General features: G+C 42.1%; 1 protein-coding gene across 4 annotated transcripts in view; it reads left to right on the forward strand.

Moving 5' to 3' along the window:
• The first annotated feature begins 76 nt into the window (after window positions 1-76).
• mettl6 (methyltransferase like 6) overlaps window positions 77-24,389 on the forward strand; it is a 31,417-nt gene continuing 7,104 nt past the window's right edge. The window contains exons 1-5 of one of the 4 annotated variants that reach the window (XM_039736169.1): window positions 77-164; window positions 8,481-8,638; window positions 8,900-9,256; window positions 17,429-17,563; window positions 19,479-19,649. In XM_039736169.1, the coding sequence (XP_039592103.1) occupies window positions 8,930-9,256; window positions 17,429-17,563; window positions 19,479-19,649 (633 nt within the window). In that variant the 5' untranslated portion in view covers window positions 77-164; window positions 8,481-8,638; window positions 8,900-8,929. Of the gene's footprint in view, window positions 165-4,206; window positions 4,579-8,480; window positions 8,639-8,899; window positions 9,257-17,428; window positions 17,564-19,478; window positions 19,650-24,389 lie in introns of those variants that run through there. The other 3 variants (XM_039736170.1, XM_039736168.1, XM_039736171.1) reach the window with 3 other exon arrangements.

The raw sequence follows: 24,389 nt of genomic DNA on the forward strand, positions 1-24,389 counted from the left end.
GACGGAAAAGTTGCCTTCCTGTTAGTGTCCAGTCAAGAAAACGGTCCGGGCTCGCGGCGAGGAAACAACAGTGTCATCTAATGGTTCCGCTCTCTGCAGTGGAAGAAGTCGATTCTCCTGTGGATCTTCACTCACAAAATATACATCTACACATTTAACGTGCGGTGAGTATTAAAACCTATATGTACATATCCTCGTTGGGCGGGGGTGAAGGTGTACCTACATTCTGTTTATGTTTTTTTGGCATTGATATGCGGAGTAATAGCTCAGTGTCCTCCATAGCAAAAAGAACATCTCTGCGCTCCACACGATTAGTATATAAATTTGCTGCTCTCAGAATATCTGTTTTTCATAAAGTTTGATTCTTTGTAGAAGCCCCTATAGCAGCAATTTCTTCTTATGTCTCTACAAGCTTTGCACACCTGGATTTTGGTGGTTTATCCCATTCTTCTTGAAAGATCCTCTCAAGCTCTGCTAGATTGGATGGGAAGCGTCAACAAATGGCCATCTTCAGGTGTCCCCATACATGTTCTGTGGGGGCGGCTCTGGGCATTGGCTGGGCCATTTAAGGACGCTCAGAAACAGTACCAAAGCCACTCCGGCATTGTCTTATTTGTATACTTAATCCTTTGAACTGCAGCCCAGTCGGAGGTGATGTGCATGCTGGAGCAGCAGGCCTTCTTCAAGGATCTCTCTAGGTTTGGCTCCATTCTTCTTCACCACCACCACACTTAACCATAGGGACATTTTTAGGCAAGTGATGAGAAGTTCCTGGTCTCCAGCAGACATTGGGAGTTCTGCACAAAGCGTTCAGTTTTGTCTCATTAGACCACAGGCTGTTTTTCCTCGGGCTCTCAGATGTCTTGTCTTTTACTCAAGAGTGGCTGCCATCCCTCCAACTCAACCATAAAGGCCTGATGGTTGGGGTGCTGCTGAGATGGTCGTCCTTCTGGTAGGTTCTCACATCGCACCAGTGGACACCTGAAGCTAAATATCTGTAATTAAATAATTCAATATCAAGAAAAATGCTAAACAGTCTCACCATCTTCAGTCACCTATGATGATTATAAATGACTACCATTTACTAATTTGACTGACACTTTTATCTAAAGCAGCTTACAATATCTGAGATACAATCAGTTCAATTTCTTTTGCGTTTCCAGTTGGAGCACAGACAGGTGAAGTGACATGCTCAGGGTCACACAGGTGTGAGAAGTGGGATTGGAACCCACAAACTCAGGGTTTGAAGTCCACAGTGTCACACGGCCCAACTTCATTTTTCCAGTTTGAATAACCAATCCTAAACCTATTAAAAAAGAGGCCAGATGAGAATTTGCATACTTGTTTAGAAAGGCTCTACACGTCCTTAGCCATCATGTTTTGAAATGTCATTCAGATCCCACTGCTGACACCTGTGTGACCCCGAGACAGTGACTTCACCTGCGTGTGCTCCACACTATGGGGATTGAAGTAGCTAATTGTACCCCTGAAATGTCCTGTGTTTCCTTGGATAACAATGTCAGCCAAAAAAGAAATAATAATAATAATAAAAGACAGATTTGTAAATAGGAAAGGCACTATAGAATAGATAGATAAGGCACTATATGATAGGTAAATAAACCTTGACAAGAAAACCACTGTATAATAGATAAATATAGATTGATAGGGAAGGCACTATATTATAGAAAGGTAGAGAGATATCTATATAAAGGCACTATATAAATGATAGAGCTCAAAGAGATATGTATATTACAGACATACAGATGTGTAAGGCGCTAACAGTTTGGACTAAAACAATGTTCTCCAGTTAGTGACAGCTTTGCCTTGAATAAGGAATGGAAGGCATATGGTTTTAAACCGTGCCTGGGCACACGTCTATGTGCCAATCGGCTTACGGGCCTTCTGAGTGTGTGAAATAAATATGTAAGAAAATAGCACTTAATTCATGTGCTGGGATGTATGCTTAGAGCATACAGAAGAAGAAGCTAAGAATTTGTATTTTCGTTGTTACGTTGAAAGTCACGAATACTTCCTTCTTGTGTCTTATACTGTTGTTCTTTCTGTTCATCGTAGCACTCATCGTAAAGCGATTGTTGAAGATAGATAGATAATAAAGGCAATTTATCATAGACAGAAATATATTTATATAACTGAGAGACAGATAGATGTGTAAGGTGCTATATAGCAGATTGACTGATTGACAGGAAAGATATTATTTAAAAGATAGATAAGAAAAGCACTACATAGGTAGAGTGAAAGGCGCAAGATAGATATATATATTGATTGATAGAAAAGGCACCGTGTGGCAGATTGATAGAGACAGGCACTATATAACATCGATATGATAGACAGATAGATAAGGCTCACTCTCTCTCTCTATATATATATATATATATATATGAAGGGCCCTGTAAAACAGATAGCGAGTGTAGCGTTGAGGTTAAGGGCTCATTTATACTTCACGCTCAGAACGCGTACGCGTCCGCATCATGGCTGCCACGCGTTCCCAGCGTTCATTTCACGCGTCCTCTGAGCAGGTCCTCAGAAATTAACGCGACGCGTGCGCGAGTTGCAGTACCAGCAAAAAGTCGGGGGGCGCAGTGTGCTAAAAGTCGGAACGTGACGTCAGAGTCTCTGTTTACTATCTACATGTGACAGCAAACCTCTATGGAGATCCTACGGGGATCGATGTGCGCGCTTTGCTGTTTGATGAATGGTTCAAAGTGTCGAAGCAAAATGCCGACATACAGATGCATTCGTGGTGCTTTTATATTCAAGCGTCGCATATTCCCGATCGTAATGACACGATACATTTTAAAAGTCTCACATACCATCTTTTGTGCCGTCTATTTTTTATTTTTGTACTTTACCTGCTGTCAGGTACAAGAAGCTCGTAGCGATGAAAACTGGGATGACGTTTACGACGGTCTGCTTTATTAATAATATAAACTACGAGGTTAAAGTGGACATTTCGAGATTAAAGCCGAAATTTCCACTTTAATCACAAAATACACGTTTTCACCGTGTCTTTTATTTTTTTCTCAGTGGCTCAAATACAGCGCTATACATTATGTTGCCGATGTGAAGTTGCAAAAAAAAAAAAAATAGACGGCACTGACACTTTTAAAATGTATCGTGTCATTACGATCGGGAATATGCGACGCTTGAGTATAAAAGCACCACGAATGCATTTGTATGTCGGCATTTTGTTTCACAACATCGAAGCATCCATCCCGTAGGATCGGCATAGAGGCTTTCTGTCACATGTAGATAGTTCCCGAATGTAATGACACAACACATTTTAAAAGTCTCACATACCATCTTTTGTGTCGTCTTTTTTAATTTTTTTATTTTTGCAACTTAACAACAGCAACATAATGTATAGCGTTATATTTGACGCGGTGAAAACGTGTATTTTGTGATTAAAGTGGAAATTTCGGCTTTAAGTCCACTTTAACCTCGTAGTTTACTTTATCATTAAAGCAGACCGTCGTAAACGTCATCCCAGTTTTTAATCGCTACGAGCTTCTTGGACCTGACAGCTGCGGCAAGCAGCAAAAGATCACCACACAGAACAAATTAAATGTATGATATTCCAACTCTCTGCACATTTAGAATCTTTAGATTCATACTTGATATCACTTTCATGATGAAATGCATTAAAGTGTGTATGTTACATTTTACGTATAATTTCATTTAAATAATGAATACTGTTAATAATTACACACATGGGGGTGACACGGTGGCAGAGCAATAGCACTGCTGTCTCGCAGAGAGTTACGTTGCTGGTATTTCCTGCTTGTATTCCACACTGTGCTTCGGTTTCCTTCCAAAGATAAGCAGATTTGGGGATTTGGCGCCGCTAAAATGACGCTAGTGTATGTGAGTGCTTGTATTCACCTTGCGATGAGCAGAGACCTCGTCCAGGGACTGTTTCTCAGTCGTGCCCAATGCTTGTTGGAATGGGCACATCCCTGGATTGATGGATTTAATCAATAAACATCCTTTTCACAGATATTGCGGTAAGGTGTTATCGGAATTTAATAGGTGTTTTAGGCAATTCACAACACAGAGAAGCCAAACATGTTCTCACCGCGATACTATCTCACACTGCCACCTGGTGGACTCCTCCAGCTTTACGTAAAGTACGCGCGCAAGTATAAACACAACAACGCTTGCGTAGAAGGAGCGTCCGCTGCAGCATGCGTCGCGTCGCGTGAAGTATAAATGAGCCCTAAGGCTTTGGACTTCAGTGTCTGAGGCTGTGGCTTTAAGTCCTACTACAGTAATAGCACTGCGTGTCCCCCGTCACTTCATCTGCGTGTTCATCAACCGGAAACCAAAACAACTGCCACCGATTATATCTGGAATGTTGTAAATCGCCTTCGATTAAAGCGACAGCCACCGCCGTACGCGTGTAAATCGGGGCCGCGCAAGGCAACGCAGCAGTCCGACGCGCGCACTTCCGCTGACGTCATTTGTATTTTTCCGGTCTGACGGGACGCGCGCCGCTGCAGATGGTCGGAGTGTTCGTAACTTTGGCAGATGAAGCAAACTGAAAAGAACAGAAGGAACTGGGTGAGAATATGCAGTCATTTTGTATGTTTATTGGAATAACGGGGTGATGCTGACTTTGAACTTTTGAAATTCGAATCAATGTCAGGTAGCGAAACTTTAAATTAATACAACGCTTACTTGGACTTGTTTTTTTGGCTCTTGCCGTCATTGTGAACGTCACGGTGCTAATAAATGAATGAATACATTCAGTAAAAAGTAATTAAGACGGTGAAGTTGTGTAAAGGCAGTGACGATGAACCTTTTGTGTAGTTTTTTTAACCCTTTAGAAAATGATACAGACTTGCTGTGCAGATTATTAGGAATACTTGTACACCTGCATATCCATGATCGTATCTCATCAGCCAATCACGTGGCAGCAGCAGAATTTATAAAATTCTGGCTGTACAGGTCAGGAGCTTCAGTTAATGATCACATCAAACACCAGGTTTGGTTTTAAGGGGGTGGATCTCAGTGATTTGGACCATTGGTGCCAGGCAGTATTTCTGTAGCTGCTGATCTTGAGGGATTTTCACACCCAACAGTCTTTAGAATTTACTGAGGATGGTGCGAGAGAAGCAGTACTGTGCATGGAAGTGCCTTGTGGATGAGAGAGGTCAGAAGGGAAGGTTAGAGCTGACGGAAGGACTATGGCACCTCAGATGACCACTCTGTACGACTGTGGTGAGCAGAAAAGAACCACAAATGTACAAACTTTGAACCTTGAGGCAGATGGGCAACAACAGCAGACCACCACGTTGGGTTCCACTCCTGTCAGCCAAGAAGAGAAAGTTGAGGCTGCAGTGGGCACAGACTCACCTTTTACTGGAGAGCTGAAGATTAGAAAAACGAGCCTCTTGTTGTATGGAGTGTGCACACTTTTACATTCATTAATGGCGCACCATCAGAGTTCCATGACTTGAGGGGCATTTACCTCCCTGGTGTCTGTGAGCATTTGCCCCTTAACTTTCATTAACGGCGACCTCAGTTGTCACCTAATGTACTCACTGGCTCTGCTGTAGTGCCCAAATCTTTTTCGAATGTTACCCTAATAACACGGCATCATTTGGATTTCTGCTCCATCCTTGGTGTTTGCGACACTCTGACCTGCTAATCTGCTAATCCCATTGCCGTCCTTGATGTTCACCCATCTGGCCCTCATCTACTGCCTGTTTCCATTTAAAACTTTACAGATCTTTCTTTCAAACGCCACCAATGGGCAGCATCCACTTGGATGGGGTGACAGCAACTGTTCTTTTGCCAGTCCACTCGCCACACATTAGCTGTTAGGTTTTGAAGCAGCAAGAAGGAGACTGGGGAAGATTAAAGGGGCGCTGCTGTTTCTAACATGGTTGACATCTATGCGAAAAACATGATTGCATTGCTGGAGCAGATTCATTTTTAATAATAGTAAAAAACAGAGACAAAAATATTTACTATATATCAACACTAGATTTGGTGGGCCTGCAAAATTTTAAAAAAATCATACACAAATAATATTTAGAGGCCCAAAATCTAGTGGAAAACTGGCTTAAGCACCAATGGATCCTTTTCAGAATTGGCTGATGTTAAATGTGGTGTCCACCAGGGGTCAGTGCTGGGGCCGCTGCTCTTGTTAAGATATCCGAGTGTGAATTAAAAAAGAAAAGGCAGCTTGAAAATTACACAGTAACTACAATGGACAGCAGCTAACGCAAGACAAAAGCTTCTTCTGAAGAAGAACCAAATGTTTTGGGCCAGGTCGTCTCCAGAGATGAGACACGGGTCCGTCGCTCTGAGACAGAAAGCAAGAGACAAAGCATACAGTGGAAAGAAGAAATTCATATGAAGAAACTCATAATGACGTTCTTGTGGGACATGAAGGTTGCTGTTATGGTTCATTTTCAGGAATACAGATGATCCGTGAGCAGAGCGACATACTGTGTTATGCATACAGAGAAACTGAAACCTGCAATTCACAGCACAAGGAGAGGATTTCTGTCAAAAGCAGTCATGCCGCTTCATCGCTCTCACATCACTGGGCCTCTTAAAGAGGCTCTATGCCAGGGGTCCCCAGCTCTGGTCCTGGAGGGCCGCAGTGGCTGCTGGTTTTCATTTTAACTCTTTTCCTAATCAGCGACCTGTTTTTGCTGCTAATTAACTTGTTTTGAATTCATTTTAATTGACTTGTTTTTTAAGATTTGTTCCCCTGAATGTCTTCATCGTTCCTCTGAATTGCTTCATTTCTTTCCTTAAATGGCACCCAAACAGGAATGAAATGTGAAGTGAGTGAGCCAAGAGAAGACCAACTAAGTCAGGGCCTCAAAATCCAACCAGTTTCACTCCAACCAGTTGCTTAATTAGGTGCCGAATCTTGTCGTTCATTAAACCCGTTCTTTAATTCCATGGCTTGCTGCTGCTCTCATTGTGCCATAGCAGACATGTCCTATATTGTGGATTTTCTCTTTTCTAAGAGCACTGGGGACCTGAGGAGGTCAAATTTCCTGAGACCTTCACCTTTCTTTATTTTCAGCTTTTTATATCTCATTGTTGTTTGGCTGCTAATTAAGGAAAATGAAACAAGAGGTCTGAGTCTTAAAGAGCAAGTCAATAAAAATGAATTCAAAAGAAGTTAATTAGCAGCAAAAACAGGTCACTGCTTAAGAAAAGGGGTAGAATGAAAACCTGCAACCCTCCGGGACTGGAGTTTGAGACCCCTGCTATATACAGGGATCCTTGGTTCACGACCATAATTTGTTCCAAAACTCTGGTCGTAACCCAATTTGGTGGTGACCCGAAGTAATTTCCCACATAGGATTGTATGTAAATACAATTAATCTGTTCCAGACTGTAAGATAGTATGTAAATATATTTTCTTTAAAGATTTTTAAGCACAAAAATAGTTAATTATACCATAGAATGCATAGTATAATAGTAAACTAATATAAAACTAATGTAAAAACATTGAATAACACTGAGACAAACACCCAGGCTCCCTGCTCAGCTGCACTCTCTCTCTCTCTCTCTCTCTCGCTCCACCCGAGCCTGTGCACTCTCGCTCGCTCTCTCTCTTTCTTTCTTTCTCTCTCTCTCTCCTGCACCGGCTTTATTTATTTGGTTATTTATTAAAACTGGCCTTTTTGACGGGAGCTGTGGACCCACTATACCACAGGGGGATGCTGGGTTAAGAGGAGGTTGCAGTTTTGAGGGAGAGTCCCTCTACGTGATGCACCAAGAACAATGTACAGTACAGGGAGAGACTGAACACGTGCGGAAATCATCGGCGCATACGAACCGGAAGGGAAACTGGCTCGTTCGTCTACCAAATGTGTGGTCGTGAACAGATGCAAAAGTTTGGCGAACTTTTTGGTCGTAACCCGATTTGTACGTGTTCCGAGACGTTCGTGAACCGAGGTTCTACTACGTAGTGCCTTTCCTAGTGAACCCCCATCCCAGGGTGCTTTGCAGTTGCAGTCACCCATTTTGTCAAGTGAAAGGGGAGACACAATGGGTCAGTGCTGAGGTTGGAACAGACAAGTACGATATAGCTCCTTTCAATGCAAACTGTATCCTAAGGTACAGTGGTTTAACCTCCAGTCATTGTGTTTATATGAAATGTCAGGACGGGCAAAGAATCCGAATAAGCAATCCTGTAGTACTTTAGAGTGCCTTTCATAGCAGTCATTATCCCCAAGTGGTCCCCTACTCTGTTTATAGGAATGTGAAGTGACTCACTCAGGGTCACATAAGGATTTGGGGTTTGAACAGGCAATCCTCTGGTATTATATAGCGCCTTTCACAGTAAACACAAGGTCATTCACACTGGTGTCACTCCTGTGTATATGAAGTGGCTCACTCAGAGTCCCACAAAGAGTTAGAATGAAAGCCTGCAGCCACCGCGGCCCTCCAGGACTGGAGATTGAGACCCCTGGTCTATGTGGTTGCAGGTTGTTCTCTGATGATGAAGTGCAGGTGCAGACCTGGATTGGGGAGCAGCTGAAATCTCCCACAGAAAGTTAGTGGAACATCGACCAGCCTGGAGACCACGTGGAGAGATGTGGTAGAGCTGTCGTGCTCATCTCCGCACAGTTACTGTTATTAAAGGGTACGTTGTCTTTACTTTTTGATTCTCCCTCTTATAAACAATCTTAAGTAAGAACAGAAATAACAAGCCAGTTAGGTTTGCAGATTGGTACCATGGGAAACGTTTGAAAAGCACTGGACTAAGGTGCACAGGGTCAACCTGCTCTTGAGTCCTTGTGTGCCCTGCCGGTGCCCTCGTTGCTCATTAAACACATGAAGTACAAACCCCTCTGAGTTTAAATTAATCGTCAAGTTTCTTTGTCTTTCAATGTCTCCTTTGCAGGCTCTTTGAATCTCCTTTTCATTTGGCCCAATGACTGACACGAAGGAGACATCCAAAGAAGCTCCTCCATATGAAGACAATCCGCAATCTCATGAATCCCACAACTCCTCCAAAGTAACGAGCACAGCGACCCCAGCAACTTCCAAATCGGCGTCCTTGTGTCCAAGAGTCCTGACGCCCGAGCAGCTGGAGAAGCTTCACAACGATGCAATTTTGGTCTCCGATTTCAAGCAGTTAAAGCTTGAGAAAGAAGCGCAGAAGAACTGGGATTTGTTCTATAAAAGAAACAGCACCAATTTTTTTAAAGACAGACACTGGACGACGAGGGAGTTTGAGGAGCTCAAGGCATGCAGACAGGTAAAGTGCACACCTGGCATGTCGTCATATTGCCGTCCCAATTTGAGGGCAGTGTTGCCCGTGGTGAACTTTTTACTGTTGGGTGGCATTGGATGCTGGCTGGGAGGTGTCATGTAGGGGGTCTGTATTTGTGTATTTTATGTTTTATGGTCAATTTTGCAGTGTTACTTTTTATATATCTTCCATTATGTTTGTGTTTATGTCCCGTCTCTTTAAATGTTCAGATGTTCCATGTGCTTTGTGGGTGGAGCCCCAGGAGGCAGGCCATCTTGATGTCACAGCTACTGGCTCCTCCCTGTCACTGAGCAAAGGCGAGACCCACAAGCAGATTACTGGGTTATAATTGCAGTGTTAAGGCTCGCTTGTGATTCTTGTGGATTTGCTGCTTTTTCTGACTTTCTGCGCTTATTCCTGCATTTTTCTTTCAGCTCTTATTTTATGAGGGCTTGTTTACTCGGGATCGCCTGTCAGTCTCTCTTGTGAGCATTTTGCTGTAGTTTTCTATTTTTGTTAAGTAGATCCTAATTTTTCAAGATTTTTTGTTTGCCCTTATTGGTATAAGCCAGGTTATCCCCTTCCTTATGAGGCATTTTGCTTTATTTTGGGAGTTTTCTAGTTATTTTGCCGGCTCTCCTTGTTTGGGGCCTTCTAGGCTGGAAGCCAGCAAATTAGTAGTGAGGAGTGACAGGATTTGGGGTGAGGTACATGACCTGCTTTCATGGTCCTTTTAGGAGCCCTCACATCCATTTTGTCATATTCGAGACTCCATCCCATAACACTGGCAAGCGTCTGTGAACTTCGTGTCCATTTTTGACCCCTGTTTGAAGACTCATTATGACGTACAGGCATTTGACATGACAGCTTTAAAAATCTTGGCTGTGTCTGAGAGGTTCTGTGACTAACCTGTAAAGGTTTGGAAGCTTCTGTTTGGGTATTGGCCTTACCCCATGGCACATGCCAAGATTTGTCTATACAGTGGATTGGATTGTGTGCTGATTGATGTGTATTGGTCTTCTAACAGGTAAGCTGTGATCTTTTTATAATTGACACCATTAGGTCATTTCTGATGATTGTTATGTGCTCCCTTGCCTGTGTTTCTGTTCCTTATTTATGTCTTCTTGGTTTCTTCTCAAGTGTCTTTCACATGTTTATTAACTATTTTATGTCACTAGTGTTCTTTTTATTTATGATTTAATTTCTGTGTGTAATGTGCCATTTTCTTATGTTCCTTGTATTCCGTAGGCGGTGCCCTAAGAGGTGGGACCACCCTGACATCATCACCCTGAAACGTCTCTTTGGCTATTTGAGCCTAGAAAGAAGGGGGCTAAGGGCAGTGCATTGAAGTTGGAAGGAGTCTTTCTAAGTGTTGTTTTATTTAAATTTCCTGACTATTTTTTTGCCTTGTTTATTGGATTCCACCTTCGGATTGTGTTTTTGGTTGACAGTTAATGCATTATGTTGTATTAATGAGTCTCCAACATGACAAAAACAATGTGAGGCCTCCGAGAGCACCACAAAGCACAGGCCAGGACCTTCTCTGACCTGCCCAAAAGTGACTCCTCCATAATCCAGCTTGCCCCAGCAGGTACTTGCCGCCTTTAGAGTTCAAAGATCTCAAAAAATCCCTCACCGGTACAAGAACTGTGAATAACTCTGGTCTATATGGAGACTAGTGACACCCAAATCTCTCTATTAGAAAAGAAAATCTTGAGACAAGACTTTTGTTAAGAGATTTTTTCAAGCCCCGCCCTCTTCTCAACCATTTTCAACCAGAACCTCTCGCCTCTTATTGGTGTGAATGCTTTTGACAGACACACACAGTTCCTGCGCTCTCTAATTTTTATGTTTTCCTCACTTTAAGTTCCCAATAAAAAAAGACGTATTATGTCCAAATCTTATTGAAGAATTTTATCCCAAAGGGTTATCAACAGAAGAAATGAGTAAACAGGCAATCCCAGCACCGAGAAACAATGAAGTCAAACGAATTAATGCAAAAACTGTCGATCGGTTACACGGCAGTAACATGTAAAATTTAACAGGCGACAAGGAAGGTATAATGTAGTACATCTTCAGGGGATAACACAAGACACCAAAGGAGATCTTGATGTGCCATTCGTATTAAAACGTTAACAGTTTCCCGTTAGAATAGCTTTTGCTATGACAATTAAATCACAGGGACAAATATTTGAAAAAGTCAGTTTATTTATTAAAGGGAGTGAAACTAAATTCACTCACAGGCAGTTATACGTTGCATTGTCACGATGTAAGTCCAAACACAGAATCAAAATTCAAAGTGATGTTGATGAAAAGTTAGTTCAAAAAATAGTTTTTACTGAAGTTTTACAATAAAAGTGTAAATTTAAAAAGTACTGTATTTGCGTGTTAATTTCAAAGCCAAACGAAATGAAAACGTATTACACAACGGATACTTCTAACGCAACATGAAATATAATTTTCTTTCAGTTTGTTACGTTTTATTATTTTTTTTACTATGGTGAATTACTCGCTGTAATGTAAAATAGTTAGTTCTATTATGCATAAGTAACAATTCCCATGAAAATAACAATCTGTTTAAATTGTACATTCACTTTCCCATACGTGAGCGGCAGAGCCATGAAGTGGTCCGCCCGAGGATTGGCGAGCGATGCGTGTAGAGGGCAGAGCCCTCTAGTCTTTAGAAATAAAGGATTTATTAATCTCCTTAGCTTTAACCCAAAGCCTGTCTTGGGCTTGGAATTCTGTGTAAAAATAGTGAACCCCAAATGTATGATCTGATGTACCGTGTTAAGCCCAGATAACTCTTAGGACTATATTTCTCGTGGAGGACATAACAGCATGCTTCAAAAAAGTAATAAAGATTTCTATGTATTCTAACTCTGTAGTAACTCATCAATATTCATGAGTGGGGTGGAGTCTTAAACCAAACCACTCAATGGAGTGGACACTAAAAGCTGTAAAGCCACTTTTAGGTTAAACTGAACCATTCATAAATTGGTCATCAGACATTGACGCTGACAGTGAAACCGGTGCATACGGTATTGTGTGACCGCACTGCCATGATATGCCTGGTGAATTCGGTTACTACTGAAGCTTCACTGTGGTGCAAGTAGCTTTGTGGCAGAAAGGCAAAATGATTGTGATCAAGTGAAAGGACAAGAAAGACGTTAGGCACCTAAACACCGTTCACAATGCAGCAGTTGTCGTTTGTGTCTGGAAATGTGGAAGTCACTAAGCCTTACACAGCGGTAGCTCACAGTAACACATGGCACGCGTTAATTATGTGGATAGAGTGCTGACATTCTACCTTCTCGTGGGCAAGCAGCAGAAAAAATATAAGAAAGTGCAAAAAGAAAAACACATCTACTGTCCCGATTATGATGTTTGGCTGTCTGTTTTAAAACATGCACTAAATCTGCACCGGTACAGCAGTGGACACTTGACAGACCTTTTCTAGTGTATTTGTGTTGACGTTTTGGTGGTGCCGTTACATGTAATGACATTTTCTTATTGGGGGAAACAAAAGTTTTTTGGCTCATTTTTCCAGGGGTAAACATAATGCTGAGGAGGGTAAAAAAAGTAGAAAAAGCAACTAGAAATGCTTAAAAGAGCAAAAAGGAGTCCATTAACACAATCCAATAAACAGAGCACAAGATAGTCTGAAAAGCTTCCAAATCCAAGCAAAAAACAACCCGTGGGAAGACCCCTTCGAAATACAGTGCACCACCCCTGAGCGCCCTTCTTTCTGCCCTGAAATAACCAGAGAGACCTCTGAGTAGTGGCAGGGTCAAGGTGGGCCTGTCTTGTGCACTACCATCTACAGAATACAAGGATCATAAGAGGACACCACATAGATGTAGACGTAGAAATCAAGTAATAAATACATTTAACTTCAAATATGGTATATGATCACAATTAAACATATGACAGACACTTGAAGGTAAACTAAGAAGACATAAAAAAACAATCCATCCATGTAAATTACACTTTAGTGATTACAAAGGACCTCACTTAGCGGAGGATTTTTACACTACTAAACAATAATAGAAAACTTATATAATAATAGCTACGAGCTGAAATAAATGCAGTGGGCGGTATGGCGGCACATTGGTAGCATTGAGACAATGGTTTGTGTCCCTGGTCCTTCCTGCGTGGAGTTTGCATGTGGGTTTCCCCAATCATCCCCAGTCCAAAGACATGCAGGTTAGGTGAACTGGCGATGCTAAATTGGCACTAGTGTGTGGTTGGTTGTACCCAGCCTGGGGTTTGTTCCTGCCTTGTGCGCTCTGCTTACTGGGATTGGCTCCCCTGTGCCCCTGCTCTGGATTAAACAGGTTAGAAAATGACATGAGATGACAAGTAAATGTGGACTAAATAAACAGCAAATGGAATCAAATGAACATCTTCAGTCATATTTATGATGAAATTAAACGCATCCGATCAAATGAAGTAAAAGAAGCTAGATGGAGAGCTTGGTAGAGGGCTGGCGTAATGTCCACGTCCTCCTTTACAGATCTGTGGTGTATGTGTGTCTGTCTGTCTGTCTTTGTGTGTTGATGTTAATTTGGGGGTATTAGGTGGGCAGGACTGACAAGCTTTGTTGGGCTGAATGGCTTGTTCTCGTCAAAGTGTTTTTCTAATGTTGTAATTTCTTTCTTTTCATTATCCAGCATATCTTTTGGTAGGACGAACAAGCTGTCAGTTATCTTCACTTGTATAGTTTGTTGAGTGTAAGTGTGTGTGTACAAGTATATTTAAATACAGTAGAACCCTGATTATCTGAGGTAGTGTGCACTCATACTGCCTCGGGTAGCTGAAAACTTGGATAACACAAATGGCCACGGCTGTTTTGGATTAAACATTCCTGATTTGAAAGATTTTTCCAATTTACAGTGCATCCGGAAAGTATTCACAGCGCATCACTTTTTCCACATTGTTATGTTACAGCCTTATTCCAAAATGGATTAAATTAATTTTTTTCCTCAGAATTCTACGCACAACACCCCATAATGACAACGTGAAAAAAATTTACTTGAGGTTTTTGCAAATTTATTAAAAATAAAAAAACTGAGAAATCCCATGTCCATAAGTATTCACAGCCTTTGCTCAATACTTTGTCAATGCACCTTTGGCAGCAATTCCAGCCTCAAGTCTTTTTGAATATGATGCCACAAGCTTGGCACACCTATCCTTGGCCAGTTTCGCCCATTCCTCTTTGCAGCACTTCTCAAGCTCCATCAGGTTGGATGGGAAGCGTCGGTGCACAGCCATTTTAAGATCTCCAGAGATGTTCAAGTCTGGCTCTGCTCTGGCTTGGCCACTCAAGGACATTCACAGAGTTGTCCTGAAGCCACTCCTTTGATATCTTGGCTGTGTCCTTAGGGTCGTTGTCTTGCCTAAAGATGAATCGTCGCCCCAGTCTGAGGTCAAGAGCGCTCTGGAGCAGGTTTTCATCCAGGATGTCTCTGTACATTGCTGCAGTCATCTTTCCCTTTATCCTGACTAGTCTCCCAGTTCCTGATGCTGCCACCACCATGCTTCACTGTAGGGATGGTATTGGCCTGGTGATGAGCGGTGCCTGGTTTCCTCCAAACGTGACGCCTGGCACTCACACCAAAGAGTTCAATCTTTGTCTCATCAGACCAAAGAATTTTGTTTCTCATGGTCTGAGAGTCCTTCAGGTGCCTTTTGTCAAACTCCAGGCGGGCTGCCATGTGCCTTTTACTAAGGAGTGGCTTCCGTCTGGCCACTCTACCATACAGGCCTGATTGGTGGATTGCTGCAGAGATGGTTGTCCTTCTGGAAGGTTCTCCTCTCTCCACAGAGGACCTCTGGAGCTCTGACAGAGTGACCATCGGGTTCTTGGTCACCTCCCTGACTAAGGCCCTTCTCTCCCGATCGCTCAGTTTAGATGGCCGGCCAGCTCTAGGAAGAGTCCTGGTGGTTCTGAACTTCTTCCACTTACGGATGATGGAGGCCACTGTGCTCATTGGGACCTTCAAAGCAGGAGACATTTTTCTGTAACCTTCCCCAGATTTGTGCCTCGAGACAATCCTGTCTCGGAGGTCTACAGACAATTCCTTTGACTTCATGCTTGGTTTGTGCTCTGACATGAACTGTCAGCTGTGGGACCTTCTATAGACAGGTGTGTGCCTTTCCAAATCAGGTCCAATCAACTGAATTGACCACAGGTGGACTCCAATGAAACATCTCAAGGATGATCAGGGGAAACAGGAGGAACCTGAGCTCAATTTGGAGCTTCATGGCAAAGGCTGTGAATACTTATGTACATGGGATTTCTCAGATTTTTATTTTTAATAAATTTGCAAAAACCTCAAGTAAACTTTTTTCACATTGTCATTATGGGGTGTTGTGTGTAGAATTCTGAGGAAAAAAATGAATTGAATCCATTTTGGAATAAGGCTGTAACATAAGAAAATGTGGAAAAGTGATGAAGCGCTGTGAATACTTTCCGGATGCACTGTATGTGGTACATACAGTATCACTTTTAAGCCTGTTTTCATACCTTACTGAGTTTAATGCTCTTTGCTTCTTCACTTCACTCACCTCAGCATCAAAATGTCAACAGGTCTACTGTTTAAGATACAAACGTGCTGTTTTGATCAGGGCTGTGGAGTCGGTAGATAAATCCTTCGACTCCAACTCTGACTTCTTAGTTTCCGTTACTTCCGACTCCTCTGTATTTAATAAGCTAAAGTATTTTCCATGTTGATTGAAGGAAGGCAACATGCACGTCGTCATTTAACTACTGGCTAGGAAGCTGACTGTCTACAGTATTGGCCAGTTTAAACAAAAGACAAGAACTCCTGAACACACACGCCTCAGGCCATAGCACCCACCTCCACCATTACACTTGTTTACACTCAAATGAACTTGTTAAACACATTTGATCTGAAATAAAATGAAAACACTTTTTGTAATGTACCATAATCCAGATTACAATACAATTTGTGAATGTCAGGTTGTATAATCGCTCAGCTGAACTTCACACTAGTAGTAACACAACTGTGCACTCGGCTTTATTCTTACATCAGAGAAGTACTTAATTAGGACTATTGTTTGTGAAATGGGACATTTGAACTTGCTGTATTTTTTTTCATTACAATTTAAATTTATTTAGGAGTCAGAGTCGGTACATTTTTGCAGACCCCGACTCCAGGAACCCAAAATTGTCTTTGACTCGGATTCCATAGCTCTAGTTTTCATGGCATTTAGACCGCCTGTATGAGGAATCTGGTATGGATTTTCTGTGCAGTCCTCCTCATTGTGTGAACACAAAACTCCCAAGTGGGCGAGACAGCATCGCGTGTGACACACTGACGGTGGCCGAGGGGTGAGTGAGTCATGCCAACATTCCCACAGCCCCCAGCTCTTCGACTGCTCACTCAGTACAGTTGAGGTGAAAAAGACAGTATTTACACGCCCAGTGCAGTATTCACAGCCAAGCTCTTATGAATTATAAGAAAAGCAGTATATTACACTTCAGGTTCGCCTCTCATAATGCGGAAACTTGGTTAAATGGGGGGCAGTTTATGCATCTCACTAATGTGCGAATCCATATGCCTGGTCCTACGGGTAAGCAGAGCAGACTGCAAACATCCCGGCTGAATGAAACAATTCCTGCAGCAGTTATTATTGGACGCCGATCAGACTGGTTTTGTAGGATATGGAGATGAGAATTGGACCAAAAACAGTAGGCCTGAGGGTGGGACAAGACAAACACGATGCAACTTGTTTGAAGAATTTCTTCAGAAGTTCTCTTTGTACATCGATCTCAGGATTCAGGGCTAATATCTCAGAAACTGCAGTCACCCAGGAGATCTACAAGACACATCATTTTTGGACATGAATTTTAAGACGTGAAAATCATTATTGATTTTTCACAGGGACACACACTCACATACACACACTGTGCTGAAATCACCTTTTCTCATTTTGAACATCGTAGAAATCAGAATATCTGAACATATCTCGATAGCAAATTTCTAAACCCATCACCAAACTTCCATTTACAGAGGCCAGGGCACCCACCCTGACTAGCACTTATCACTAGTGAGTGGCGTGGTGGCTGCCTGGGAGTTTCCATGGGTGTCACATGTGCTGTTCATTTCCAGGTTCACTGGGATTCCTCTTCTTTTTGGTTTCTTTTTGTAGTTTGAAGCCCAGAAGTTGGTTCTTCTTGAAGCCGGTTGTGGAGTAGGCAACTGCTTGTTCCCTCTTTTAGAAGAAGACCTGAATCTGTTTGTGTATGCCTGTGACTTTTCACCACGAGCGGTCGATTTTGTAAAAGTAAGTGTGGCTTGTAAAAGACACCTCCTGAGGTATTGCTATGGTTGCATCTCAATAAATTACAATATCATCGAAAAGTTAATTTATTTCAGAAATTCAGCTCAAAAAGTGAAACTCCTATATTATTTACAGGGTGGTCCAGATCTAATGATGCAGATGCAGATCGTCTGGATGACTTTGATTTATGCGGTGACGATTCCAGTTCGGTCGCAAAAACAATTCTTCATGTCGTCAGTTCACACACTTCTCGATGGTCCAGGATTTTTCGGGTGATTTTCTATGTAATAAACTTAATAAGTTATAGCGTAATGAAAATTGCGTAATTAGATCTGGACCACCCTATACATTCATTACACACAGAGTGATATATTTTTAGCGTTTATTTCTTTTCATTTTGCTGATTACGGCCTTCAGGTAATGAAAACTCAAAATTCAGTATCTCAGAAAATTAGAAGATTGTGAAAAAGTTCCATATTGTAGACTCCTGGTGTCCCACTCCACTCAGCTAATTAACCCAAAACAATGGAAAAGTGTCCTGAGCCTTGACATGGTCTCTCAGTCTGGTCCAGTAGGCCACACAAATCATTGACAGTCGTCCAGATGACAGTCATTGAGACCCTCGACCACAAAAGGTCATTGCTAATGAAGCTGGCTGTTCACAGAGTGTTGTATCCAATATAATAATGGAGAGTTGAGTTGAAGGAAAAAATGTGACAGCAGAAAAAGGGGCCCAATTAACAAGGATAAGTGCAGCCTTGAGAGGATTGTGAAGAATTGGGGGAGATTCCCAAGGAGTGGACTGTGCTGGAGTCAGTGCTTCAAGAGCCACCACACACAGACGTATCGGGGACGTGGGCTACAACTGTCACATTGCTTGTGTCAAGCCACTCCTGAACCAGAGACAACGTCAGAAGCATCTTACCTGGGCTAAGGAGAAAACAGACTGGACTGTTAATATCTCAGTGGTCCAAAGTCCTCTTTTCAGATCCATTTGGAAATCAAGGTCCCAGAGTTTGGAGGAAGAGTGGAGAGGCCCAGAGTCCATGTTGCTTGAGGTCCAGTGTGGAGTTTCCACAGTCAGTGATGATTTGGGGAGCCATGTCATCTGCTGGTGTTGGTCCACTGTGTTTTATCAAGTCCAAAGTCAGTGCAGCCAGACAACTACCAGGACAGTTGACAGCACTTCATGACTTCCCTCTGCTGACGAGCTTTATGGAGATGCTGATTTCATTTTTCTGCCCACACTGCCAAAAGTACCAACACCTGCTTTAATGACCATGGTGTGTATCGCTGTGCTTGATTGGCCAGCAAACTCGCCTGACCTAAACCTCATAGGGAATTGTCAAGAGGAAGATGAGAGACAGCAGAGCCAACAATGCAGACGAGCTGAAGGCCGCGATCAAAGCGTCTTGGGCTTCCATAACACCTCAGCAGTGCCACAGGCTGATCACTTCCATGCCACGCCACATTGATGCAGTCATTCATGCAAAAGGAGCTCTGACCAAGTATTGAGAGCGCACATGGCCAGACTGTTCAGAAGGCCAACATTTCTGTATTAAAAATCATTTTTTTTTATTGGTCTTTTGTAATATTCTAATTTTCTGAGATACTGAATTTTGGGTTTCCATTACCTGTAAGTCATAATCAGCAAAATAAAAATAAATAAACGCTTGAAACATATCAGTCTGTGTGTAATGAATCTTTATAATATATGAGTTTCACATTTTGAATTAAATCATTGAAATAAATGAACTTTTCGATGATTTTCTAATTTACTAAAATGCACCTGTATTGTGAACAAGTGGCCATCTTGAATTGTCTTCTTGTGGCTTATAGCAGTTAGACCAGCTAGAGAAATCACATGGTGTGCACTGTTAAGTGACTTAACATTTCTTTTCTTTTCATTGTTATTTAGCAAAATCCTTTGTATAATGCTAAGCAGTGCAAGGCTTTTCAGTGCGACCTCACTAAAGACGATCTGTTGGAAAATATTCCTTCTGAGTCCGTGGATGTGGTGACACTCATATTTGTGCTATCAGCTGTCCACCCAGACAAAATGCACCTTTTGCTGGAAAATATTTATAAGGTAAGTTGTACTGTTATGTTTGTTTTTAGTGCAATATGTGCGGCCAGGTTTGAATACTGTACATTCTTATGCCTGATGTAATTTCCCTGCGTTTCAGAAGCTATGCTAGCAGCCTAAAGACAGACTTAAAATAAAACTTCAGCTGTACACAAGCAAGTCCCTGCTTGTTTGTGGTGAGAAGGTGTGGGCCCTGCCAGCGGCTGAATGTGAGCTTCATGCTGTAACAACGAGCTGAATGATTTTCAGTCCATGAACAAAGACAGTCCCTAATTGTGCAATCTTTATTTTTCCTAATGAGTCTGTTTTTTCTGCAGTTCCTGGCATTCAAGTCAAGTGCCAAGTCAGCTGACTTTATTATCATACCTTCCATGCACCAGATTGCAGCATACAGTGGCATGAGATAACATAACACCAGGGGCCTCCTGTGTAACGGCGTGCGTAGAACTCACACTATAACATGGCGTAAGCACAAACGCAGGAATGTGCGTACGCACAGAAAAATCCAGATGCAGGAATTTGTGCGTACGCTAACTTTCCCACGTTCTTCCGCTACATAAATCCCGATCAACGTGAAAAGTATCGCACGTGCACGCGCCTGCTGCCCTACCCCATCTCCTGTCAGAATTACACCTCTTTGAATATGCAAATCAATATAAATAGCCCTTAAGATCAGCCTTCTGTGGAAAGACAATGGCAAAACCACGAGGAAAAATGTAACAATTTCAGTGAATACCAAGTGGAGGCAAGGAAACACGTACTATTTGTTGGTTTAGACAGTGGTATAAACAAGAAAAGGAAGCTGATCGAGTGACATAGCGTGTCAGAGAAACTCGAAAGCTTAAGTTCACAAAGTTGCACAGTGCCTGAAATAAAAAAAGAAGTCACATATCAAAGTCACCATGAGAAGGCGAGTCGTAGCCCACCGTCTGAGTGCCACATGAAAGCTTCCATGAATGGAGTGGCAGATCCTTGCTAGCGTAGTGACACCGTGTCCTTTAATTATTAACAATATAGACTATTTAAATAAAGTTAAAGTTTTATCTGTATAATGTAATAAACATATTTTGCTGCATTTCATCTTAAAAATTATATCGTCATCATATGTAAATACGCGCTTTATAAAGTGGCGCAGGTTGTGTAATATTATAACTGAAGTGCAAGTTTACAGTGAGGTGATTGGACTTATAAGTACAGACACTTCTACAAGGAGCACTTGATTGAGTGCGTTTAGAGCTCTTGGGATGAAACTCTTTCTGAACTGCGAGGTCTGTACAGGAAAGGTTTTGAAGCGTTTGCTATGTGAGAAGCAGTTCAAATAGGAAGCATGGCTGAGGCAGCATGTGCTTGATGCTGTTTACCGATAATTCTCTTTCTGATCAGCTGCTCCAAGTGGTGCAGCGAGAGTAATATGGAAAAAGATGATCCGCTGTGGCAACTCCTAATGGGAGCAGCTGAAAGAAGAAGGTGCAGTGAGAGTAACAATGCTAAAGCAGTTATGGTATTTGGAATAGTTTGACCATTCTGTGGACCATTATATTGTGACTGGTTAATTACAATCAGATACATTAAACTAATAAACAATATGCAAATTTCAATGTATTTATAAAGCCACGTTAGGGATGTGCATCTAAAAAAGAAAGGGAAACCACACTTGAACAAAAGCACTGCTTTGACGCTGGGTGCCGCCAGTCTGCAAAACCGAGCAGAGAACTTGCGTACGACAGGGTATGAGGTACTGTGGAAATGTGCGTGGCTTTATGCCAAGTTTGGGTTTTATACATCGCGTTTAGAACGTGGAAACATTCTTGCGCAACATTTCTGTGCGTACGCACCGTTTATACATGAGGCCCCAGGACTCCGGTGCAGCACACACTTAAGACAAGTTCAGGACAGGTAATGAACAATACTGTACTATCCATACAGTGCCTTGCAAAAGTATTCACCCCCTTTGGTGTTTGTCCTGTTTTGTCTTATTACCACCTGGAATTACAATGGATTTTCATTTCGATTTTATGTCATGAACTTAACAATTTAGTCCAAATTGTCGAAGTGGAATGAAAATAAACTTCCTTGTGTGAATGTATTGTAGCCTGCAGGAGGCGCACCAGCCACCCAAACCTGACACACACAGACACCACATACAAGTTCACCACATTTAAGTCTCACCTGGGAGTATCCCAAGCGGCTCGTTAGGGTGGTCTGTAATTACTCCCAGGTATGGCGGAAGCACAAAGTAGGGCTCTGCAGCTCCCCCTGGAGGCTACCATGGAACCCAACAGGGCTGCAGCGAACTCCCAACTCCAAGTATGCCCTACAAGAATACGTGGTGGCACAGCAACCCAAGGGGGCTGCCCTATAGTGTCCTGGGGGGAGATAATGCCTCGAGTCCACTCTGTCCACTGGTCCTTACATCTAGCTGGCGTCCAGGCAACAGTCTGCAACAGTATAAATATACTGTGTGTGTATGTATTATATATATATATATATATATATATATATATATATATATATATATATATAAATAATAATCTTCATTTGGATCTTGATCTTTGTTTGTCCGCGAATGAATTAGAAGAAGAAGCACTAGATGGCAGTAGAGAGACAGCTAAAACATAGGCATTGCATTAAGAATCTCCTCCCGGCTTATACTACTGAAGACTGTAGTACGCCAGTCACACCTCAAAACACAGACATTCAAACTAAACAAATTGTTGTGCTTTAAATTAACTAAAGAGATCTTCATTTAGATCTTGATCTTTGTTTGTCCACGAATTCCACGCATGCGTAGACAACCTTCCAGTTTAGTACGTTGTTGTTACTCACGGAATAACGAAAGGGGTGGTGGACAGTGTTACGCTGGTTAGCTCCTGAGGCCTGGTTAGATAATGAGATTGCCGAAGATAAAAGGTACGTGCCTACGTAACATATGAATGAAAGAAAGACAGTGGGTTAAATGAATGACAACGTAACAGCACGTTCCGGAAGTTATTATTGTTACATTTTAGCCGGCGAGTGCTGCGCGTCTCACAGTTGTACCGTGGCTTGCTCACATGTCAGTGAAGTGATCCCTATTTATGCTTTAAAGAGCCTGGATACCTATGTGTCCCCCTTTTATAACCATTGCTCCGTCTATATTGCCTTACTCTTTGGATTGCCACAAAGCAACCTGCGAGATTGGAGAAAGGTTAAGAAGAGATTGTGAGAGGAAACGACAGCGTTGTGAAAACGAGATGAACTGTGAACGGACAGAAGCAGAAATGTTCCCACACCAACACATAATTAAGATTCGGACTGTGATTCTGAGTAGGCCGTTCCTATCGAATCAATGTCCAAGGGTTTTCTTTTGTAATTTTGTTTCCCTTATAAAAAATCATAATGCTGTGCGACGAAGGGCCCAGTTCATGACTGGCAGCCGCGTTTAAACAGGTAGCCCTTCACAGACAACTTTAACATGCGCAACATAGTTGGGCGCACATGGCTAGTATACAGGTATATATAATTTACACACTACTGGTCAAAAGTTTTAGAACACTTCAGTGTTTATGGATGTACATGCAGTTTATTTTCTTAATGTTTCATGTATTCAAGGCATAGAACAAATAAATAATGGCAAATAAAAAAACACAAGTCAAAGAATCATTAAGTGTCCGTAGTTTTATTCAAATTTTAGCTTCATCAAAGTAGCCGTCACTTTTTGCTGATCTAATATCCAAACTGTGGTAACCCTTTTGATTCAGAATTTCAGTCCCTCTTTGCAAGTCACCACCTCTGCCTCCAGCAAAAGAGCCCCAGACCGTCGCACTTCCTCCACCATGTCTGACAGTTGGTGTCACACACTGAGGAACTATGACCATCACCAACTCGACAGCGCGCAAACACCCTGCGTGATGAACCAAAGATTTCAAATTTGGATTCATTGGTTTATAAGACTTCCTTCCAGTGTGCAGTAGTCCACATCTGTTATTTCAGGGCCCTATTTTGTCATTGAGGGAATGGCTTACTTACTGCCACTGTCAAACCTGTAGCACAAAGTCTCCTCTTCACAGTAGATACTGACACTCGCTTTTGTCAACCTGCACTGTTAAGCTGTGCTTGAAGCTCTTGTGCTGTGAGGCTCCTATGATCGTGTAAGCTGGTGACCCCCCAGAAATGTGTCTTCAGATTGTCCTGTGACTTTGGTTTTGCCAGGTCTTTTCCTATCAGAGTTTTTTCCAGTTGCCTATGGATTCTGTAGGACACCACTGGACTCACTGACACTTTTTTTGTAATTTCTCTAAATGAAAGGCTTACACGTCTCAGGACTGTCTCATTTCATTTGTTCATTGCCGTGTTCTTGCCATTCTACAGTGTAATATTGTCCAAGCAAAACCTCAGAGGGTGTAGTAGCACAGTCCGCTCCAGCTCTTCTTTAAGACACACTCAGGGGGTTTTTAAGTAATCGACAGAAGTTGGGACACCTGTGCAAATTTTTTGGTTCACCTTGCAAGGCTTCATTTACTTTAATTGCTGCAGAACATCTGTAGATTGTAACCTATTAGCTCTTTGCTCTAAAAGGCTTATTTTGTAATATTCTGAAATTTCCTTTTTTCACTTTTTGCTAACCTTAAATCTCTGCCAGTTTACTGCTTACCTTTTTACCATTTTAGGTCATTCATTCAATTTCAGCTGTTCTCAAACTTGGGACCAGTAGTGTGTGTGTGTGTGTGTGTGTATGTATATATATATATATATATATATATA

Source organism: Polypterus senegalus, chromosome 15 (genome assembly GCF_016835505.1).
Source record: "Polypterus senegalus isolate Bchr_013 chromosome 15, ASM1683550v1, whole genome shotgun sequence".
NCBI lineage: Eukaryota > Metazoa > Chordata > Cladistia > Polypteriformes > Polypteridae > Polypterus > Polypterus senegalus.